The sequence below is a fragment of the Sarcophilus harrisii genome, chromosome 2 (assembly GCF_902635505.1).
Source record: "Sarcophilus harrisii chromosome 2, mSarHar1.11, whole genome shotgun sequence".
In the NCBI taxonomy this organism is placed as follows: domain Eukaryota; kingdom Metazoa; phylum Chordata; class Mammalia; order Dasyuromorphia; family Dasyuridae; genus Sarcophilus; species Sarcophilus harrisii.
The window spans coordinates 128,005,218-128,021,594 of NC_045427.1; the positions used below are offsets into that span (position 1 = coordinate 128,005,218).

At 39.7% G+C, this 16,377-nt stretch overlaps 1 protein-coding gene across 1 annotated transcript in view; it reads right to left on the minus strand.

Moving 5' to 3' along the window:
• Positions 1 to 265: 265 nt before the first annotated feature.
• The window catches only part of SFRP1 (secreted frizzled related protein 1), a 73,372-nt gene continuing 57,260 nt past the window's right edge, over positions 266 to 16,377 (minus strand). Inside the window, exon 3 of the mRNA XM_023494733.2 lies at positions 266 to 4,414. Within this exon, the coding sequence (XP_023350501.2) occupies positions 4,092 to 4,414 (323 nt within the window). The 3' untranslated portion in view covers positions 266 to 4,091. The remainder of the gene's footprint in view (positions 4,415 to 16,377) is intronic.

Here is a 16,377-nt window from a genome sequence, read left to right on the forward strand (position 1 = left end):
TGTTCTCTGTCTGAACTGAAACACAAGGGCAGTCAGGAGTACTTCTGGAAGTTATTAATAGCAACAGATGCTCTAAATACACAAGGTATTCATCCATCCTGCAGTGGATCCCAAATGTTCATTCAAACCCACCCCAGTTCCCAAGTCACATTGGAAAGCCATCAAGTTGAGAGCAGAAATCAGTATCTTTACAAAAATGAAATGCAGTCATGTTGTTTAGGGGGAGGGGGAGTTGATGGGTAAAAAAAAAAAAAAAGACATTTCCTTTGATTAATTGAGCAATTTTAGTTACGTGAATATTGATACATGGCAGGAAAAGCATGAGAATAAGATGAACAAATATTGGATTTGCTATTAACATAAGTGATAACATCAAAACATCTGGTAAAATAATGCAGGTTGAAAAACAACAACACTGAAATGAGATGGAATGGAAAACATCTTCACAGTATTCAAAGCTTTCATATAAGATATGGAATATAAAAGAGAAGGAAACTTGAGGGCTTCAGAGGGACACACAATTTCTTCACCACTTCCATAATTTGCTGGAAGATGTGGGTGGGTGCTCCTAGTCCTTTTCTGCTACCTGTTGCCTGAAGTGTGCTCCGCAAACAGATACTGAGAGAATGAGGATGACAATAACCAAAGGAAGCTTAGAAACTCCTACAGAAATAATAGAGGGCATTCTTCTGCCTATTTGAAGTCCTGGAGGGAGGGAAGGTCTGTTTTGGTAGGTTGGCAAGTTTGGGTTTTTGTTTATTGTTGTTTGGATTTTTTATGAAGGTGGAAAATTTGCAATTTACAAAAATAAATGGAAATTAAGACTTTTTAAAGCCATGTTCCAGCAATAGCTAATGCAGGTGGGGAGTCAAACATTCAGGATGGTTTCTGCTGCAGGGCAGGGAAGGGCTCTCCATGGTACCGAGAGAAAAAAACCAATGTGCCATTAAAGAGACCAACAATTTTCTCCTTATACTACACAGACTATCTTCCCCTGGTGCTGGCTCTAACATCTTTATAACCTTCCTCTCAGCTCAACCTAATAACAGAACAAGGTTTGAAGATTTCAGGGGAAAGGGAATGCAAGGTCCTTTAAATTTTAGTTGCTGTGATTTTTTGTGTAGAAGTCAACTTGCAATATCATATCTCATCTTGGACATATCTCTATGTGGAATAATTCTGTTCACAAGTTTGATTTAAGTTTGCTCTGGTTCCAGGAAATGCCAGTATCTCAGATGGAAAGGCTGCCGTTGGAGGGAGAGAAGTTTTCAAGGCCTCCATCTTTTCTGGAAACTGCTTGCAAAATCACAGATAGGGCTGGCTGTTTTTTTTAACTGAAAGATTTTGTAGCATGCACAGTAAAAATCCAAAATCCCAGGAGCTTGGAAGATGAGCTCACATTAGCAGAAGCCATTTGCAGACTAAAGAAAATAAGAAATAGAAAAGCTCATTTTCTTACTATTTAGCTCTTTCCTAAATGTTGCTTACTTTTTTAGAATCTTCACTTAATGGAGATTGACAGAAAGTAGCCTCTCATTCTTCTATAAACATTTTTTCTTACTAGTGTCAACCATTATATCAGAATTTTTAAGATAATTGTGGAAAGAAGACTCTGTCATTGTATAAACATATTTCTGAATGCTATCAATTTGATCAAAAATGGCAGACACAAAAAATGCTTGAGTTTACAATCAATTATCAAATCTAAACTCTACCTTTATATAAGTCATGGACTTGCTTTTAAGTTCAGTTTGACAACAGAAAGGTTTTTTTTTTTTAATTCTAATCAGCTAATGTACATATATGTGTAAAAATATCAACAAAAAAACAAACACAAAACCCTCATCTGAAATATTATACACAAATCAAATCAACCTTTACCTCATTCTCCCCAATATTTTATCAGGGTCAAGGATCCAGGTATTCATAAGATATACTCATTTATTAATTATGTTATAATGACTGATGGGTCTTAAGCAGGCAAACCAAGGGGCAGGTGGAGGATTGAAATAAAATTCTTATAAAGATTCCAAAGACTTTTAGTTGTTTCTGTCTCTGGCCTGAGCATACAGTGCCTGGCTTCTGTGATAGAACACAAGTTGGAGGAGACACAGGCATCTCCCTGTAAGAGGAGGGTCCTTCTGTACCTACAGACCTTTGGGGCTCCAGAAGTCATAACTGATTCACTTTTTAAAGTCTGATCACTAACTGCCCTAAGGTGGACTTAGAGAAAATACAATGGGAAAAAATAAATGTCTTTCAAGAAGGTTCTAGGGGGAAAAAAGGGTCCTTTTTTAAATGAAGTATTAACACAATTTATCATGTTGATACAGTAAGTGGTGCTCTTTGCATGTGCTAGGGACAACTGAAGATTCACTAGGCAGAAATGAGAGCCACAAAAAATAAAGAGGAATTGGGACAGCAGGTTAATTGGGCTTTCTATTGAGTCACTCTTTGAACCTTAACTTCAAGTAACCAGACTTAAAGTGGAGTGTTTCTTGAATTGCTTTTTTGAGGCTAGAGAAAAAAGATGTTCCCAGAACATAATGATTCTACCATGAGAAAACCATGTCTTCTCACCAGTTATCTTAAGCCTCTTGAAACAAATGAAATTGTATGTAATGATTTTTTTTTTGCAAACTTTAAAACACTGTATGAATGCTGTTACTAGTACTATTACTGTTGGATGCAAAACCAGCTAATACTTCCTAGAGAATGTGCCATTCCTGTGCAAAGAGGCCTAAAAACAACCCAGGAATCTTGGTCTGTCTTCACCTCTCCTCTGCATTGAACCACAAAATTGGGGTGGAGTTGGGGGGATGCTTGCTTGTTGTTGGGGGTTTTTTAAACCTTGGAAACTAATGCAACAACAACAACAAAATTGCCAGATCTCCTTCTCCCTAGGAGGTACATAAACAGGAAAGTCAGTGAAATCAGAGCCCTATGTTCCTTACCCAGGCTAACCTGTGATTTATGCTGGGTGAGTACTTATTTGCAAAGCTGTTTTAAAACAGCTTTCCAACTCCCTTCCCCCTTTAAACAAGTTTCTTTGGAACCACTAAGTATTGCCTTCAGGCTCTGTCTGAAAGTGCTGTCATTGAAAAAAAAAAGTCATCTGTTTCATGTCAGCAGCTTCATGCCCATGGTATTACCTCTTTTTGACAGGAAGCACAGGAAAATCTAACCTTCTCCTATGCACCCTAGTGGATCATGAAGCATTACTAAGAAGGCATCTGAGAGCAGCCTGGAACTGGCATTGCACCCAGAAAGAAGGAAATTCTTTGGAAAGGCGATTGAAGAAACCATGGCAAGGTTTTTTGGGGAGGACATGCATTGATAAAGCTTTGTTTGGGATGGGGAGGGGGAGTGCAAACTGTACTTTAAAGATTTTCCTTTATGAATATCACTTTATTAGTCTGAAGTTTTAAAAAATTACAGAAACATAGAAAAGGAAAATAACCTATAATTAGGTGCCACTTGATTTATTGACTAGCTAGAATCAGTTCATCCCCCAGGGTAGATTTTTGCTGATGGATTCATGAGTACTTTATCACCTAAATAAGCAAAGTTGTAGAATTTGGCATTTGGAGGGTTTTCTCACTGCCTAATTCTCAAAATGATCTGGCTTCGCCATAGAATATCCCTTCCTAAACAGTCATGCCTCTTGGAAGGAAATGGATCTGTACCTGGTTTTAGGTAGTGACTGGGGCAGGGTGGAAGGTGGGAAGATGGGGGTGGATGTTACAAGTCTTAAAATGGCTCTCCAGTGTCACTGGTTCCTCCTAGACCCCATATCTTTAATTTCAATATTGACTTGTCTTGCAAGTTGGGGTGAGGATGAAGAAGAAGGGATTGTAGGAAAAGCAGAGGGAAGTGAGAGGGGAAAAATAGAAGTAGAAGCTTTGAAGGGAGTTACAGAACACACACACAAGCACACACACACATACACACAAAATAAACATAGACACAACATCCATTACTAACAAAAGGAGCCATATGTTTGAACCACCAAGGTTCCAGGGCTGTGTTCTTCCCCCACCCCTTAGCCCAGCCCACCCTCCCCCTCCTCAAACCCACCCTTTGGGAGGGAATCATTTAAAAACTGACTGAAATGTGGGACATTCATGGTTTTTCATTTTCTTCAAAAAGTTTTTGAATTCTTTGTTTTTCTTGTCCCACTTGTGGATGGCCGTCAGCAAGTATTGGGCCTTCACTTTCCGCCCCATGATGAGGAAATGATTGTTGAGATTATCCAGCTGGTGACAAGGGCAGTCAGCCCCATTCTTTAAGTACAAGATGAGTTTCTTCAGTTCCTTTTTCTTGATTGGTCCCAATTTCAGAGGTTTCTTCTTCTTGGGAATAATCTTTTTATCTCCATTTTCTTTTTTCACTTCTTTTATTTTCATCCTCAGTGCTGCAGAAGCAGGGGAGGGGGGGAGGTGGAGAAGAGAGAAGAAAAAGAGAAAAGGGAGAAAGGAGAAAAAAATGAGAAGAAACTATTTTAGAATAGGATTTTTCTTATAAACCAGCAACTGAAATTTATGACTGCAATAGAGAGAAATTTTACTGCCCATTCCCGAGCCTACCAAAACAAACTGAAAGGTCATGGATAAATACTGTAGAAATTTAAGAGAATCACTTGCTTTTTTTTTAATACAAAATGTGTTGATTACTATGTTCTTCCTTCCACCAACACCTCTCACCCCAAAATCAATCATTCCTACCTCTGGATTTATGACAACTGAATGAATCTCCCATTTTGAGAGCAGGGGGTCTCCCTTACTTGGAATGCAATAATCCTCTTCACCGCCACCTCTTAGGCAGTTAAATGATGTAGTGTATAGAGTCAGGAATATCTGAGTTCAAATCTTATTGGCTGTCACTTAATTTCTGCCTGCTTTAGTTTTCTCCACTTTAAAATGGGACTTAAAATAACAAATGCCTCCCAGGATTCATTGTGAGGACCACATGAGATAATACTTATAAAGCACTTACCATAATACCAGATATACAGTAGGTGCTTCATAAAAACTTGCTTCCTTTCTCCCTTCTCCCTCTTAGACTCTCTGGCTCCCTTTAAAATTCAGTTCAAATACCCCCTTCTTTGGGGGTTTTTCTCAACCCCCACCCGCACCCTTCCCCCAGCTATCACAGACTTCCCTAAGATTCTCTTGTATAATATGAACTGCATATATCTTATACAAACCTACTTGTGTAAATGGGGTCTCTTGATTTGAATGGAAGCCCCTTAAAAGCAGAGATTGTTTTCCCTTTTCATTTATAGCTTTGAGACTTAACAGAATAATTAGCATGTACACAGTAAGCACTTGCTAAATGTTTCAAATGATTAAGTGGGGAAGAATTTGCTGCTCATTTCTTCCCTCCCTCCTCCCAACACCTGCAGTGCTGAATGAATCAAAGGGATGACAGATTGAGAAAGTGTCACCTGGTGGTTAGAGTTCTTATCATCTGTCATCTACTCCACCATTACTTTCACTTTGTACTGAAATGGGGAATGTGAGTGAACCTTTGTCTAATGAGAGTGTAGTTAACAGACAGAGGATTCTCCCAGCTTAAGTCAGAGCTTCTGATTCTCTCTCTTGACTCTTCCTTTCACCCATCATACTCTTTCCCTTTGTTGGGCAAGACTTTGCAAATGTTCCCAAACTTCAAGACTTCATGAGAATCATGATTTTATGAGTGGGATTTTCCCTCTCTCTCTCTCTCCCCAGAGGCAGACCTCAGACCCTCCATGCCTCCACAGATGACCTTCAGTAGTTCTTGAAACCAAAATAATTCATCACCTGCTATTCAGATTTCAGCAGATGTGACTGAACTTGAACTAGGCTGGTTCTCAGATGTCCAACCCACAGCTCAAGGCCATGCTCAAAGCTTTTGGCCTTGTCTTCTGACAGGTAGGTGGGACAGTGAGTAGAGGACTGGGCTGGAGTCAAATAAGCAGAGTTCAGATCTAACCTCTGACACTTCTTAGATGTGTAACATGGGACAAGTCACTTACCTTTTATTTATCTTAGTTTCCTCAACTCTAGAATGGAAATAATAATACTACCTACTTCTCAGGGTTGTTATAAAGACCAAAAGAGATAATAATTGTAAAGCACTTAGCACAGTGCCTGACACATAACAGGTACTTTTTAAAAAAATGCTTGTTCCCTTGGTCTGGAATAGTTTTTAAGTAATTCATCTTCCAAACACACTGAGGTATCAGAGAAAGACTTGGGTAGAGGAGCTTTAAATCAAATCAAGATATAGTGGCTACCACAATACACCAGACACTTGTCTTACTTCCCTCTTACAATACTGAATGGAGTTCTCTCCTCAGAGAGCCTGCCTGATTCAAGCTGCACCTTAATATTTCTGAAGCAGTCCTTCCCTGAATGAATTCAGTGCACCTACTATGGCCATTAACATTTTTGTTTTATTTTAAAGACTGTAGAGTACTGGGCCAGGAATCCAGAAGATTCATCTTCCTAGGTTCAAATGCAGCCTCAAACACTTACTAGAAAATCACTTAACCCTGTTTGCCTCAGTTTCCCCATCTGTCAAATGAACTGGAGAAGAAAATGGCTAACCACTCTGGTATCTTTTCCAAGAAACCCCAAAGAGCTCAGGAAGAGTTGGACATGACTAAAATGACTGAAAAACAACAAAGAATTTCAGATACTAAGCACTAATAGTCCAAATGTTCTGAACTGAGGATAAAATTTGGGTTCTTAAAGGTAGCTGTGGTATCATAGAAAGAGCCCTGGCCTTAGAATCATGGGTCTTACATTCAGATTTTACTCTGACATTTATTAGCTGTATGTCCAAGAGCAAATCACTTAGCCTCTTAGCCTCATCTGGGGGAAAATGAAAATAATAATACTTGTTCTTCCTCTTTAATGAGGAAAATGATTTGTAAGCCTTCTTGTACTATACAAGTATGAGTTATCATCATCACTATTATTACCCTTTAACTTCAAGTTTCTTCCATTCTAACTCTTTGTGATGATGCTTTTCTCTCTGTGTTTCTCTCTTTGTCTCTGTCTACCTGTCTGTTTCTGTCTCTCTCTGTCTCTTTCTCTGTCTGTCTGTCTCTCTCTCTGTCTGTCTCTCTCTGTCTCTCTCTTTGTCTCTCTCTGTCTCTTTCTCTCTTTCTATCTCTGTCTCTGTCTCTCTCAGTGGATGTTTTTCTCTGTGTCTTTTTCCTTAGCTACTCCAAACCTCTTCCACATGAAATCCTTGAAGAGATTGACAGGCCTCTACTTGACTTTTCCTTCTCCAATTTAAATATTCCCATTATAAGACCATTCAGTTATCTTAAATGGTTTAACCTCACTCAAATTTCAAACACATCTTAATATCTAAATATCCTAAATCTTCCTCAGTTCCCATTCTCTCCAAAATTTTCAAGTAATGGTTAATTTCTTTTGGGAAGATAATCTCAGATCGCAACGGCCTACCAGTCAGGAAATGAGTCTTCCTTAACTATGTCTCAACCCAATAAAAACCAGCAGCCTAGGTTGTTTGTCTTGGAAAGTCGAACTTTAAGAGGGAGTCTTTCTTTACCTACGCTAATGTGCCAAATGTGGCATCCTCCCTCCTTCTAATAGAGATGTGCAGTTTAACATATGATAGAATTGAAAGCTAGGAAAGACCTCAGACAGCCCAGCATTCTCACTTTAAAGAAGAGGAACCTAAAATCTAGGGATGAGGGGTGATTTGGTCACATGGAGAGTAAGCAGCAAAGCTGAGATCTGAACCCAAGTATTAATTATTCTGACTCCAAGTCCACTATTCTCCCCCACTGCACCACACTGCCTTTCTCATGATCTTACTTCAGTGGAAACTATTTCGCCCTTTTGATTGAGTTGCTTTTATAAGTTAATCACAACCCGAATCAGAAATTAATGTTCCTTTGCCATGACCATGTAGAGGAATGTAGTTTACGTGGGAGAGGGGGTGGGGAGGGCAGAGGGGATAAAATGATGAAAATGTGTTGTGCGTTAAAAATCTTTGTTTCTTGCCATTTGGCTCTACCCATTTTTCTTTTGGATAGGAGGGGGAGAGCAAAAGGGGGAAGTACATATGGCCAGAAATTACTAACATCTTTCCATCTTTCAGGAGTTTATTTTAGGGATGCAGATTGAGAACATGTTTAGAGAAGCAATTAGGTATCCTAGGTTGATTGTCCGCTGCCTTGTGGAAATGTCTGTGACCTCAACCATTGCTACATGGGGAGGGGACTGGGGCTAGGCAAAGATGGCTTGAAATGTGGACTAGAACCAACATGGTCTGATGGCTGGGCAGCTTCCAATATATTATACCTGCTTCCTGCTTTTAGCTGGCCTCCTAGCCATGGCTCGTGAGATGGGGAACTTGGCCTTATTGACCATTTCATAAGAGAAGACAGCGTGAAGGGAGAGAGCAACAAGAGGGTTTCTAGGGGTATAATGGGAAAAGCATAGATTCAGAAGGCCTGAACTCTTTAATAACTAGTTCTAATGGTCACTAGCTGTGTGACCCTGAATAAATCACATTATGCTCTCCTAGGGTCATAAGTTTCAAGCTGAAAGAAACTTCAAGGCTATCTAGTCCAAAACCCCTTGTTCACAGATGAAACTAAGTTCCTGAGAGATTAAATGGTTAAGTGGAAGAACAAGGATGTTCTTTTGAACATCCTTATCTTTTGAATCCTTTCCTCTTTGTGTCTTATCTTCTTCATCTGCAAAATGAAGATTATAATGATACTTAAACATCATAGGTTTGAAAGTGGGTCTAGCTTCAAGTATAACTTTGAAGTAGGCAAAGTTTCATGATCCAGCCTCATGCACTAACTATGTGACCTTGGAAAAATTAACCTATGTTTGCCTCAGTTTCCTTAAGTATTAAATGAAGATAATCATAGCACCTATCTCTAAGAGTTATGAGGATCAAATGAGATAATAACTGTAAAGTGTTCAGCAAAATGCCTGGCACATAGTAGGTGCAATGTAAATGTTAGCTATTGTCATTATTTTTATTTTTGTTATTTTTTCTTCCACTTCTTTCTAAGACTTTTCTCTTTCCTTAATACATCCATATCTTAGTTTCCTCATCTGTAAACTTCAATTCCTATTAGGAATTTAATCTGACATTGCACTAAATAACCTCTCAGATCTATTCCAGCACTGAATCTATGATTCTGTCATCCTTCCGTCACCCTTCCCCCCAAATCATTATTCTGCATTTACTTTCTATACTTGACAACTGAATAGAATAAGGTCCTTCATAAATAGATCTGATAAAATAATCTCTGAAGAAGTAAAACACATGTAAGGTGTGATCCCTATCTGGGATCTTTGTGTGTTAACAGACCTGAAATATCCCAGGTTATCAAGGAGAGAATCTATAAGGATGAGTAGAACCCAGGGCTTTTTTTAGGGGGTGGGGTGTTTTTGTTATTCCATGCTTTTCTGCACAAGAGTAACAAGGATAACTGGTAGAACTGTGTAGAACTGAGGACCAATCAGACAATATATTTTCTCCAATAGGCCTTGATAAAATGGTCTTGGTGACCTGCCATCCAATCGTTCAGTCTGATACCCAATTCCATTACTTTTTTTAAGAGGGCCAAAGCCCCTCCACAGAGGATTATAAGGGTATGGGAGTTGTGCTACTGCCAGGGATGGAAAGTGCAGAGCTCTCATTAAGACATGGCATGTGACCAAGTTGCTTGGGACAGACCCCTTATTGTCAGACCTGTCAGTCTCAAAGAGGCCTGGGGGCTAGAAAAATGGCCATGCTTACTCCCCAAGCCCCTCCCTTATTCCCATTTTGGAACTCCCTACCCCAAATCTCAGAGCATGATGAAGTTTTCAAAAGAGAACTGGGCAAGCAGGAATCCCATCTTCCTTGGGCTAGCTTGGAGGAGTCTCTTGGGTGGGCAAGGTCAGCCCCACAGGAGACCTTGGGATGCAGTCTTGGTGGGGGAAATGCCAGTTCCCTCATCCAACTGTGCAAATCCAATTTGACCAGCAGCACTTTGTAAAGACCCTCAGATAGCTGAGAGGGCAGGCAGCCTCCCTGTGAAATGATAGCCTAGGGTTCAGGACATGCTGGGGAGCTGGCTTTGAGGCAATAGGGCACAAATAAGGACAGTGAACAAAGGCACAGCTTAGGAGACTGCTATTCACAGCGAGGTTGGGGGGGATAGGGAGACTCATTAATTCATTTAGTCAGGCTCTGGACTCTGTTGCAATAGCTAAGGCCTCTCCTTTCCCCTCTCCCCAACCACAAACCACAAATGCATGTACTTTCCTAAGTTGCCTGATTTACTAAAGAGGCATAGGCAGGAATGACCCACAGACTAGGGAATTGGAAGCAGTTTCCCTTTTCTCACCTTGTTCACCAGATACTTCAGATACAGAAAGGGCTCCTGAGTGGCTCAGATAGACAGATTATTTAACTGGAAGCCAGCTGTTTTTGCAGTCTCCAGACCCCAGTGTGCAGGGAAGGGCCGAGGAGGGCTAGGAGGGGCAAATGTTATGCAGGCAAACAAGGTGGAGCAGCCTTCCCTCTGAAGAAGACCCCAAGCTTGACCTGGACACTTGTGTGTAGAGCAGGGTGAGGCAATGCTATGAGGGACTCAAGAATGTGGGAGGAGCCTTCCCTGGACAGCAATTCCTCCCTCTGAATGTCTGCTCTGCTGCAAGACCCCAGGCTTAACTTGGACACCTGTGTGTGGAGCTGGGTGAGGCAAGTGCTGTTCAGGAGTAAAGAAGGCGAAGAAGCCTGGGGACCACTCCTCCCTGGACAGCACCCCTTCTAAGGCAGATATTCCCAACTGCCCTCATGGAAAGCTCCACTCTGAACCTCCCAGGGACAGAGGGGAAGATTTGGTGAGTTTGGTCCCTGCTGCCTTAAACAATGCAGTAGTGTGGTGGGACCCAAAAACAAAGCCTCCTGTGTTGTGATCTTCCTGAAGGGAGACTGGACTTTAGTTTTTGGGCAGAAGGAATGGGGCCTCAGGCCTAGAAAAAGTAATGGCTTCAGCACTTTGCCTTCCCAATAAACACCTTAACCCACACATAGAGCCAAAGAGAATAGAAAGCCCCGTGCTTCGAGAAAGTCAATCATTAAGATGGATTGAACCTTGGCTCTGGGTCTAAGGTGGAGCTGCCAAGGCAAACAGATTATTCTGCCATCAGGCCTCTTTGTTTTCCATCTTTAACCACCCTACCCAGCTGCACCCCGCTCCCTATTCCCCAAATCATTCAGTGGCAATGATGAAGGCCAGTGAGGATCCAAATCAGCCCTCCTGAAAGGAGGCAGGAAAGGGGTTAAGCATTGCAGGGATCCAACGAACTGGAAAGGGGATCAGCTATTCAGGCCTCTGAGGAATGTTTCAGGGCCTTGGGTTTTAAGTTTGGTTGGGTGGGGAGGGTGGAGGAGTAATGGAGTGGGGCAGGGAGAACAGTGGTACCTTGGCTTTTCACCATGGGTGCAAATTGAGGAATTAGGCTTGATGACAGATGAGCTAAGTGTCATGAAAAAAACTGAACTTTGAAGCAAATTATATATACAGGGGGAAAGTATATTCCATGCATGTGGGACAGTTTGTACAAAGACATGGAGACAGAAGATAAATTATATGCAAGGCTAATAAATAACAAGTAAGGCAGTTTTATAACTTCACCCTTTCATTCAGTTACTTTTAGGAGGCAATTGGAGTTAAGTGACTTGCTCAAAGTCACACAGTTAGTAAGTGTCTGAGGCCAAATTTGGGCTCAGATTCTCCAGAATCCAGTGTTCTATCTACTGTCATCTACCTGCCCCTTAGAAGTTTATTTTGTTTTTTTCCAGCGGTGTGTGACTTTTTGTGACCCCCATTTAAGTTTTCTTGGTCAAGATACATTAAAAACGCCCTCTGTGGGAAACATCCACATTAATTCAACCAACAATGTTAAGAGAGAGAGAGAGAGAGAGAGAGAGAGAGAGAGAGAGAGAGAGAGAACTGAACAAATGGTTGAGTTATTTGGGGTTGTTCACAGAAGTAAAGGTTGTTCATAGAAAATAAAGAAATTGCTTTTTATATGCAATTGTTGTGTGGTATTTTTATCCCTAGTACTTAAACATAGCACCTACTAGTACTTTCTGCTTGTCTGCCAAGTGGCAATTACCATCAGAAATCAGACAAAGGTTGATCTTAAGGGCAGCTAGATAGCACAGTGGATGGAACACTGAGATTGGAACTATGAAAATATCTTCATGAGTTCAAAGCTAGCCTCAGATACTCATTAGCTGGGAGACCCTAGGCAAGACACTTAACCCTAATTGCCTCAGCAAAAAAAAAAAGTGGGGAGAGGAAAGAGAAGGAGAAAGAATTTAGAACTCAAAATTTTATAAATAAATGTTAAAAGTTGTTTTTATATATACTTGAGGGGGAAAATGTAAAAATTTTCCAAAAATAAAAACACATCTAATTGGGTGGCTAGAATTATATACCAGAAGATAACTTTCCTTCATAAGCTAATAGATAACAAATCTCTATATTCTAAATATAGACTCAAAAATATATTTGAGGATTCAAAAATAAGCTACATTTGAATCAGAGTATTATCATAGATTAATACGAAATAATAATTATAAAGCACTTAGCACAGTACATGGCACCTAATTAAGTGTTATATAAATTAGTAGTAGTAGTTGTTATTGTTGTTTTTATTATCATCACAGAAAAAAAAATGCTGCCTATAGTAGATCAGACATAACATCATTCCATAAAAATTTAAGTACAGCCTTTTTAATAGATGTCTCCATACCAAATACTCAGAATCTCTGATCTACATAGAATGAAAAGCTGTTGGAAGAAATCAAAACCACATGGATACAAGATGAAGTACATATTATACTTGTCATTCTGTCTGCTACTAGAGTTGTCCCAAAGATGCTTTCAATGAGTGCATATAAGTTTACTTCCCAATACTTTCATTCAATTACAAAAAGTAGTTATTTTATCCACTTGCATAATTGTCCACAGAACAAAAAAAATTAAAGGATAATGACAGAGGCACAACCTGTTCGTTCTCCCTGATCTCCACTGAACAGATAAGAAAACCAAGGTGATAATAATAGTAACAGTAATAATAAATGTTATTTCTCTAATATTTTCAATTATATAAAGCTCTTAAACTACATATATCTTGAGTCTAACATCATATCTATGAGATAGGCAATACAAGTACTATTATTCCTATTTTACAGATAAGGAAATCAATTCAGAGAAATTTAGCAACTTGCCTGTGCATTCCACAACAAATAGGTCCAAGAAGTGGAATCTTCCTTGCTTTAAGTCTACCACTCTATATAATTTGGCAAATTGCATCTCAATATCCATGCTTTGAGTGAGTACCAAAGAAGCCTACGTTGTTAAGGAAACTAGAGTATAAATTAGGCAAAACTGAGTTTTCCCTAACTAGATATGTAAACTTGGTCACATTAATTCCTCTCTCTGACCCTCAAATGTCCTATTTTAAAAACCAGGATGGAAATACCTGATTTCTATGATTTAATGGCTTTAAAATGTGATGACTATATAATACCAGATAAACCAGTAACAATTAGGTAACCCTCTACCCCAGAGGCCTTCATCCAACCTCTTCTATTTCTATTTCCATTCTATTTTCAGGCATCTCGATCAGGGTGGAATGAGGGAAGTACAGAGATGGGGAAAAGAAAAAGCTAAATCCATGGTCTGGGGTGATCCTCATGGAAGTCCATTAGAGTAGAAGCTAGAGCCAAAACCAAAAGGAAAAGCCAGCTTATTAAGATGGCCCCATCGTCATTATGACCTCATGGTGTTTCACTAGTCAGGAAATCCTGAGCCAGATAGTGAAGAAGGTCATACTTGCCACACCCTCCATGAGGTCTTAGATAAAAGGAAGCTGAAAGTATACTGTATCCCCAATCCCCTGTTCTAGCCTCCAAACAATCAAGCCCATTAATCAACTGTTAATAGTCTCTCCCAGAAGGATGGTTTTTCTGAAGCTATATTTCCTTTTGAAATCCTTGGTTTGTGACTCCAGACTTAATTGCATTGATTATCAAAAGCAGTTTAGTATGGCCAAAAGAACAGCGGGACTCTACCCAGAAGACTTGGGTTCAAATTATAGCTCCAAAATTGACTAAATTTGTGACTATGCAAATCACTAAAGACCTCTCAACCTCAGTTTCCTCATCTATAGAGTGAGAGTGATAATTCCTACACCTACCTCCCCAGGTTTTTGTCATCTTTTTACCAAATCAAATGCTATGTAAACTATAAAGTGCTATACAAGTGTGAGTTAGTACTGAGAAAAAAAAAAAAATGTGTAAAATCTCAGTCTCAATCCCTTGGAGTGGGAGGGGAAGGAAGGGAGGAAAGAACAACTTTTTGGCTTTAATAAATAAATCTGTCTGTTAATAGGTCCTGAGAGGTTTCTTGGAGATCAGAAGAGTTATAAAGACTGGCCAAACATTGACAACCACTTCTTATATTTGATGATTTCCTTGTAGCTAAATGCAAATTCTTTAGTTTTAAGATACAACAATTTGTACAATATTCTTTGCAACAGATGGTATGCTAGGGTCACTGGCAATGATTCAGAAGGTCTGGGATCTGTTCTTAGCTTTGTCCCACTGGGTAACCTTGGGCAAACTTCCTGGCTCTGCACCACTATATTTTGGCTGTGTAAAATGAGGAAGAATTGGTCCCTTTCTGCCACAGCTCCACCTTCCATCATCACTGAGAAGCCCTTATGGAGGTTTGTGAAGTACTCTGAAATTGTTGAAAAGCGCTAATATTTATTAAATATTTACTGGACCAAAAGTTATGAAATACAACTGAGGAATAATGCTAAGAAAGAGGGCCATACAAAACAAATTTAATAAAAGTCAGCTCTCAAGCCAATTATGATTTCGTTGAAAAGACAAAAAATGTTGGAAGGCAGTATGACATCATGCAAAGAAAATCGGATTTGTAATTTGAAATTCTGTATGTGAGTTCTAGCCCAGCCCCTCACTCAAATAACTTCACTTTTCTGGGTCTCAATATGCTCATCCTCAGACTGAAGGAGGTGTACAAGATGGTTTCTATGATCTCTTTCAATTCTGAATCTCTAGGCTCCACTGAGGAAAGTAATGATATTTATGGGGAGTACATAGGCTGTATGGAAGCACTGATGGACAGGACTTGAAAATCAATCATCTGAGGAGCTTTGAGGCAGAAAGATGGCTACCACTGAACTGAAGAAAACACACACTTTCAGCTTAAATTACATTCTGAATAGTAGGTCTATTCGTTTAATTGATCCCCATGTTAACACTTTGTGGTCCCATCTCAGGCACTAGTAGAAAAAACAGATACTATTAGAGATCTCAAGCGGCATCACCATTCACTTCAATACTACAAACTATAGTATTCAACCCTAAAGGAGATACAAAGAGGAATAACAATACACTCCCTAACCTCAAAAAGTATTTAGAATGGGGATGGTATATGCATAAATATGACTTGAAATAGAGCGGGTAGAGGGAAACAAAGGATCCAGACATGGCTAAAAGAAACTTCTAAAGGGAAAAAAATCCCTTTTATCTGCAGGGATCAAGGAGGGCTTCATGGAAAAAGGTAGGATTTCATTCGTGCTATGAGAGACGAAAAGAAAAATGGTCTAAGAGATGTAGAGGGAGCATATTCCAGGCATGGGTGGGGACGCTACATGAATGAATGGAGACATGAGAGGACAAGATGAAATCCCAAAAAGGCAAGCATCCCAGTTTGGTTAATGTTCCCAAGTAGTGGGGTGGAGAGAGTTATGTGTGGATGGGGAAGGCTGGAAAGGGAAGTTGAAGACAGACTGTCAAGGATTTTGAAGGCCAAGTTTATAGTTAATCCTTTAGGCATTTGGGGAGCTATCTATTGATGAGGAAAATTCATTTGCCAACTTTGTGAAGGATGACTTGAAGAACAGAGATCATGAGACCATAAATTTAGACCACAGATGCAAAGAAAAGACTTCAGATGTCAAGAATGGAGGCAGAGAGATCACTTAGGAGGTTATTGAAATTAATAACCCAGGGAAGAGGTGATGAATGTCTAAAATAAGGTACTGGCAGTATGAGTGGAAAAGAGAGGACAGATGAAGGATATTGCCAAGGAAAATCCAAAAGATGATTCTATGTGGGAAGTTGAAGGAAAGAAAAGCATCAAAGATGATGCTAAAGTTTAAAATCGTGACAAATAGTAAGACAAAGGTGCCACTGACAGATATGGGGAAAGTTAGAAAGCAGTCAGACAGAGAGAAAAGATGATGACATTCACTAAAAATATTAAATGCCTATTTGTTTATACTCAGTTGT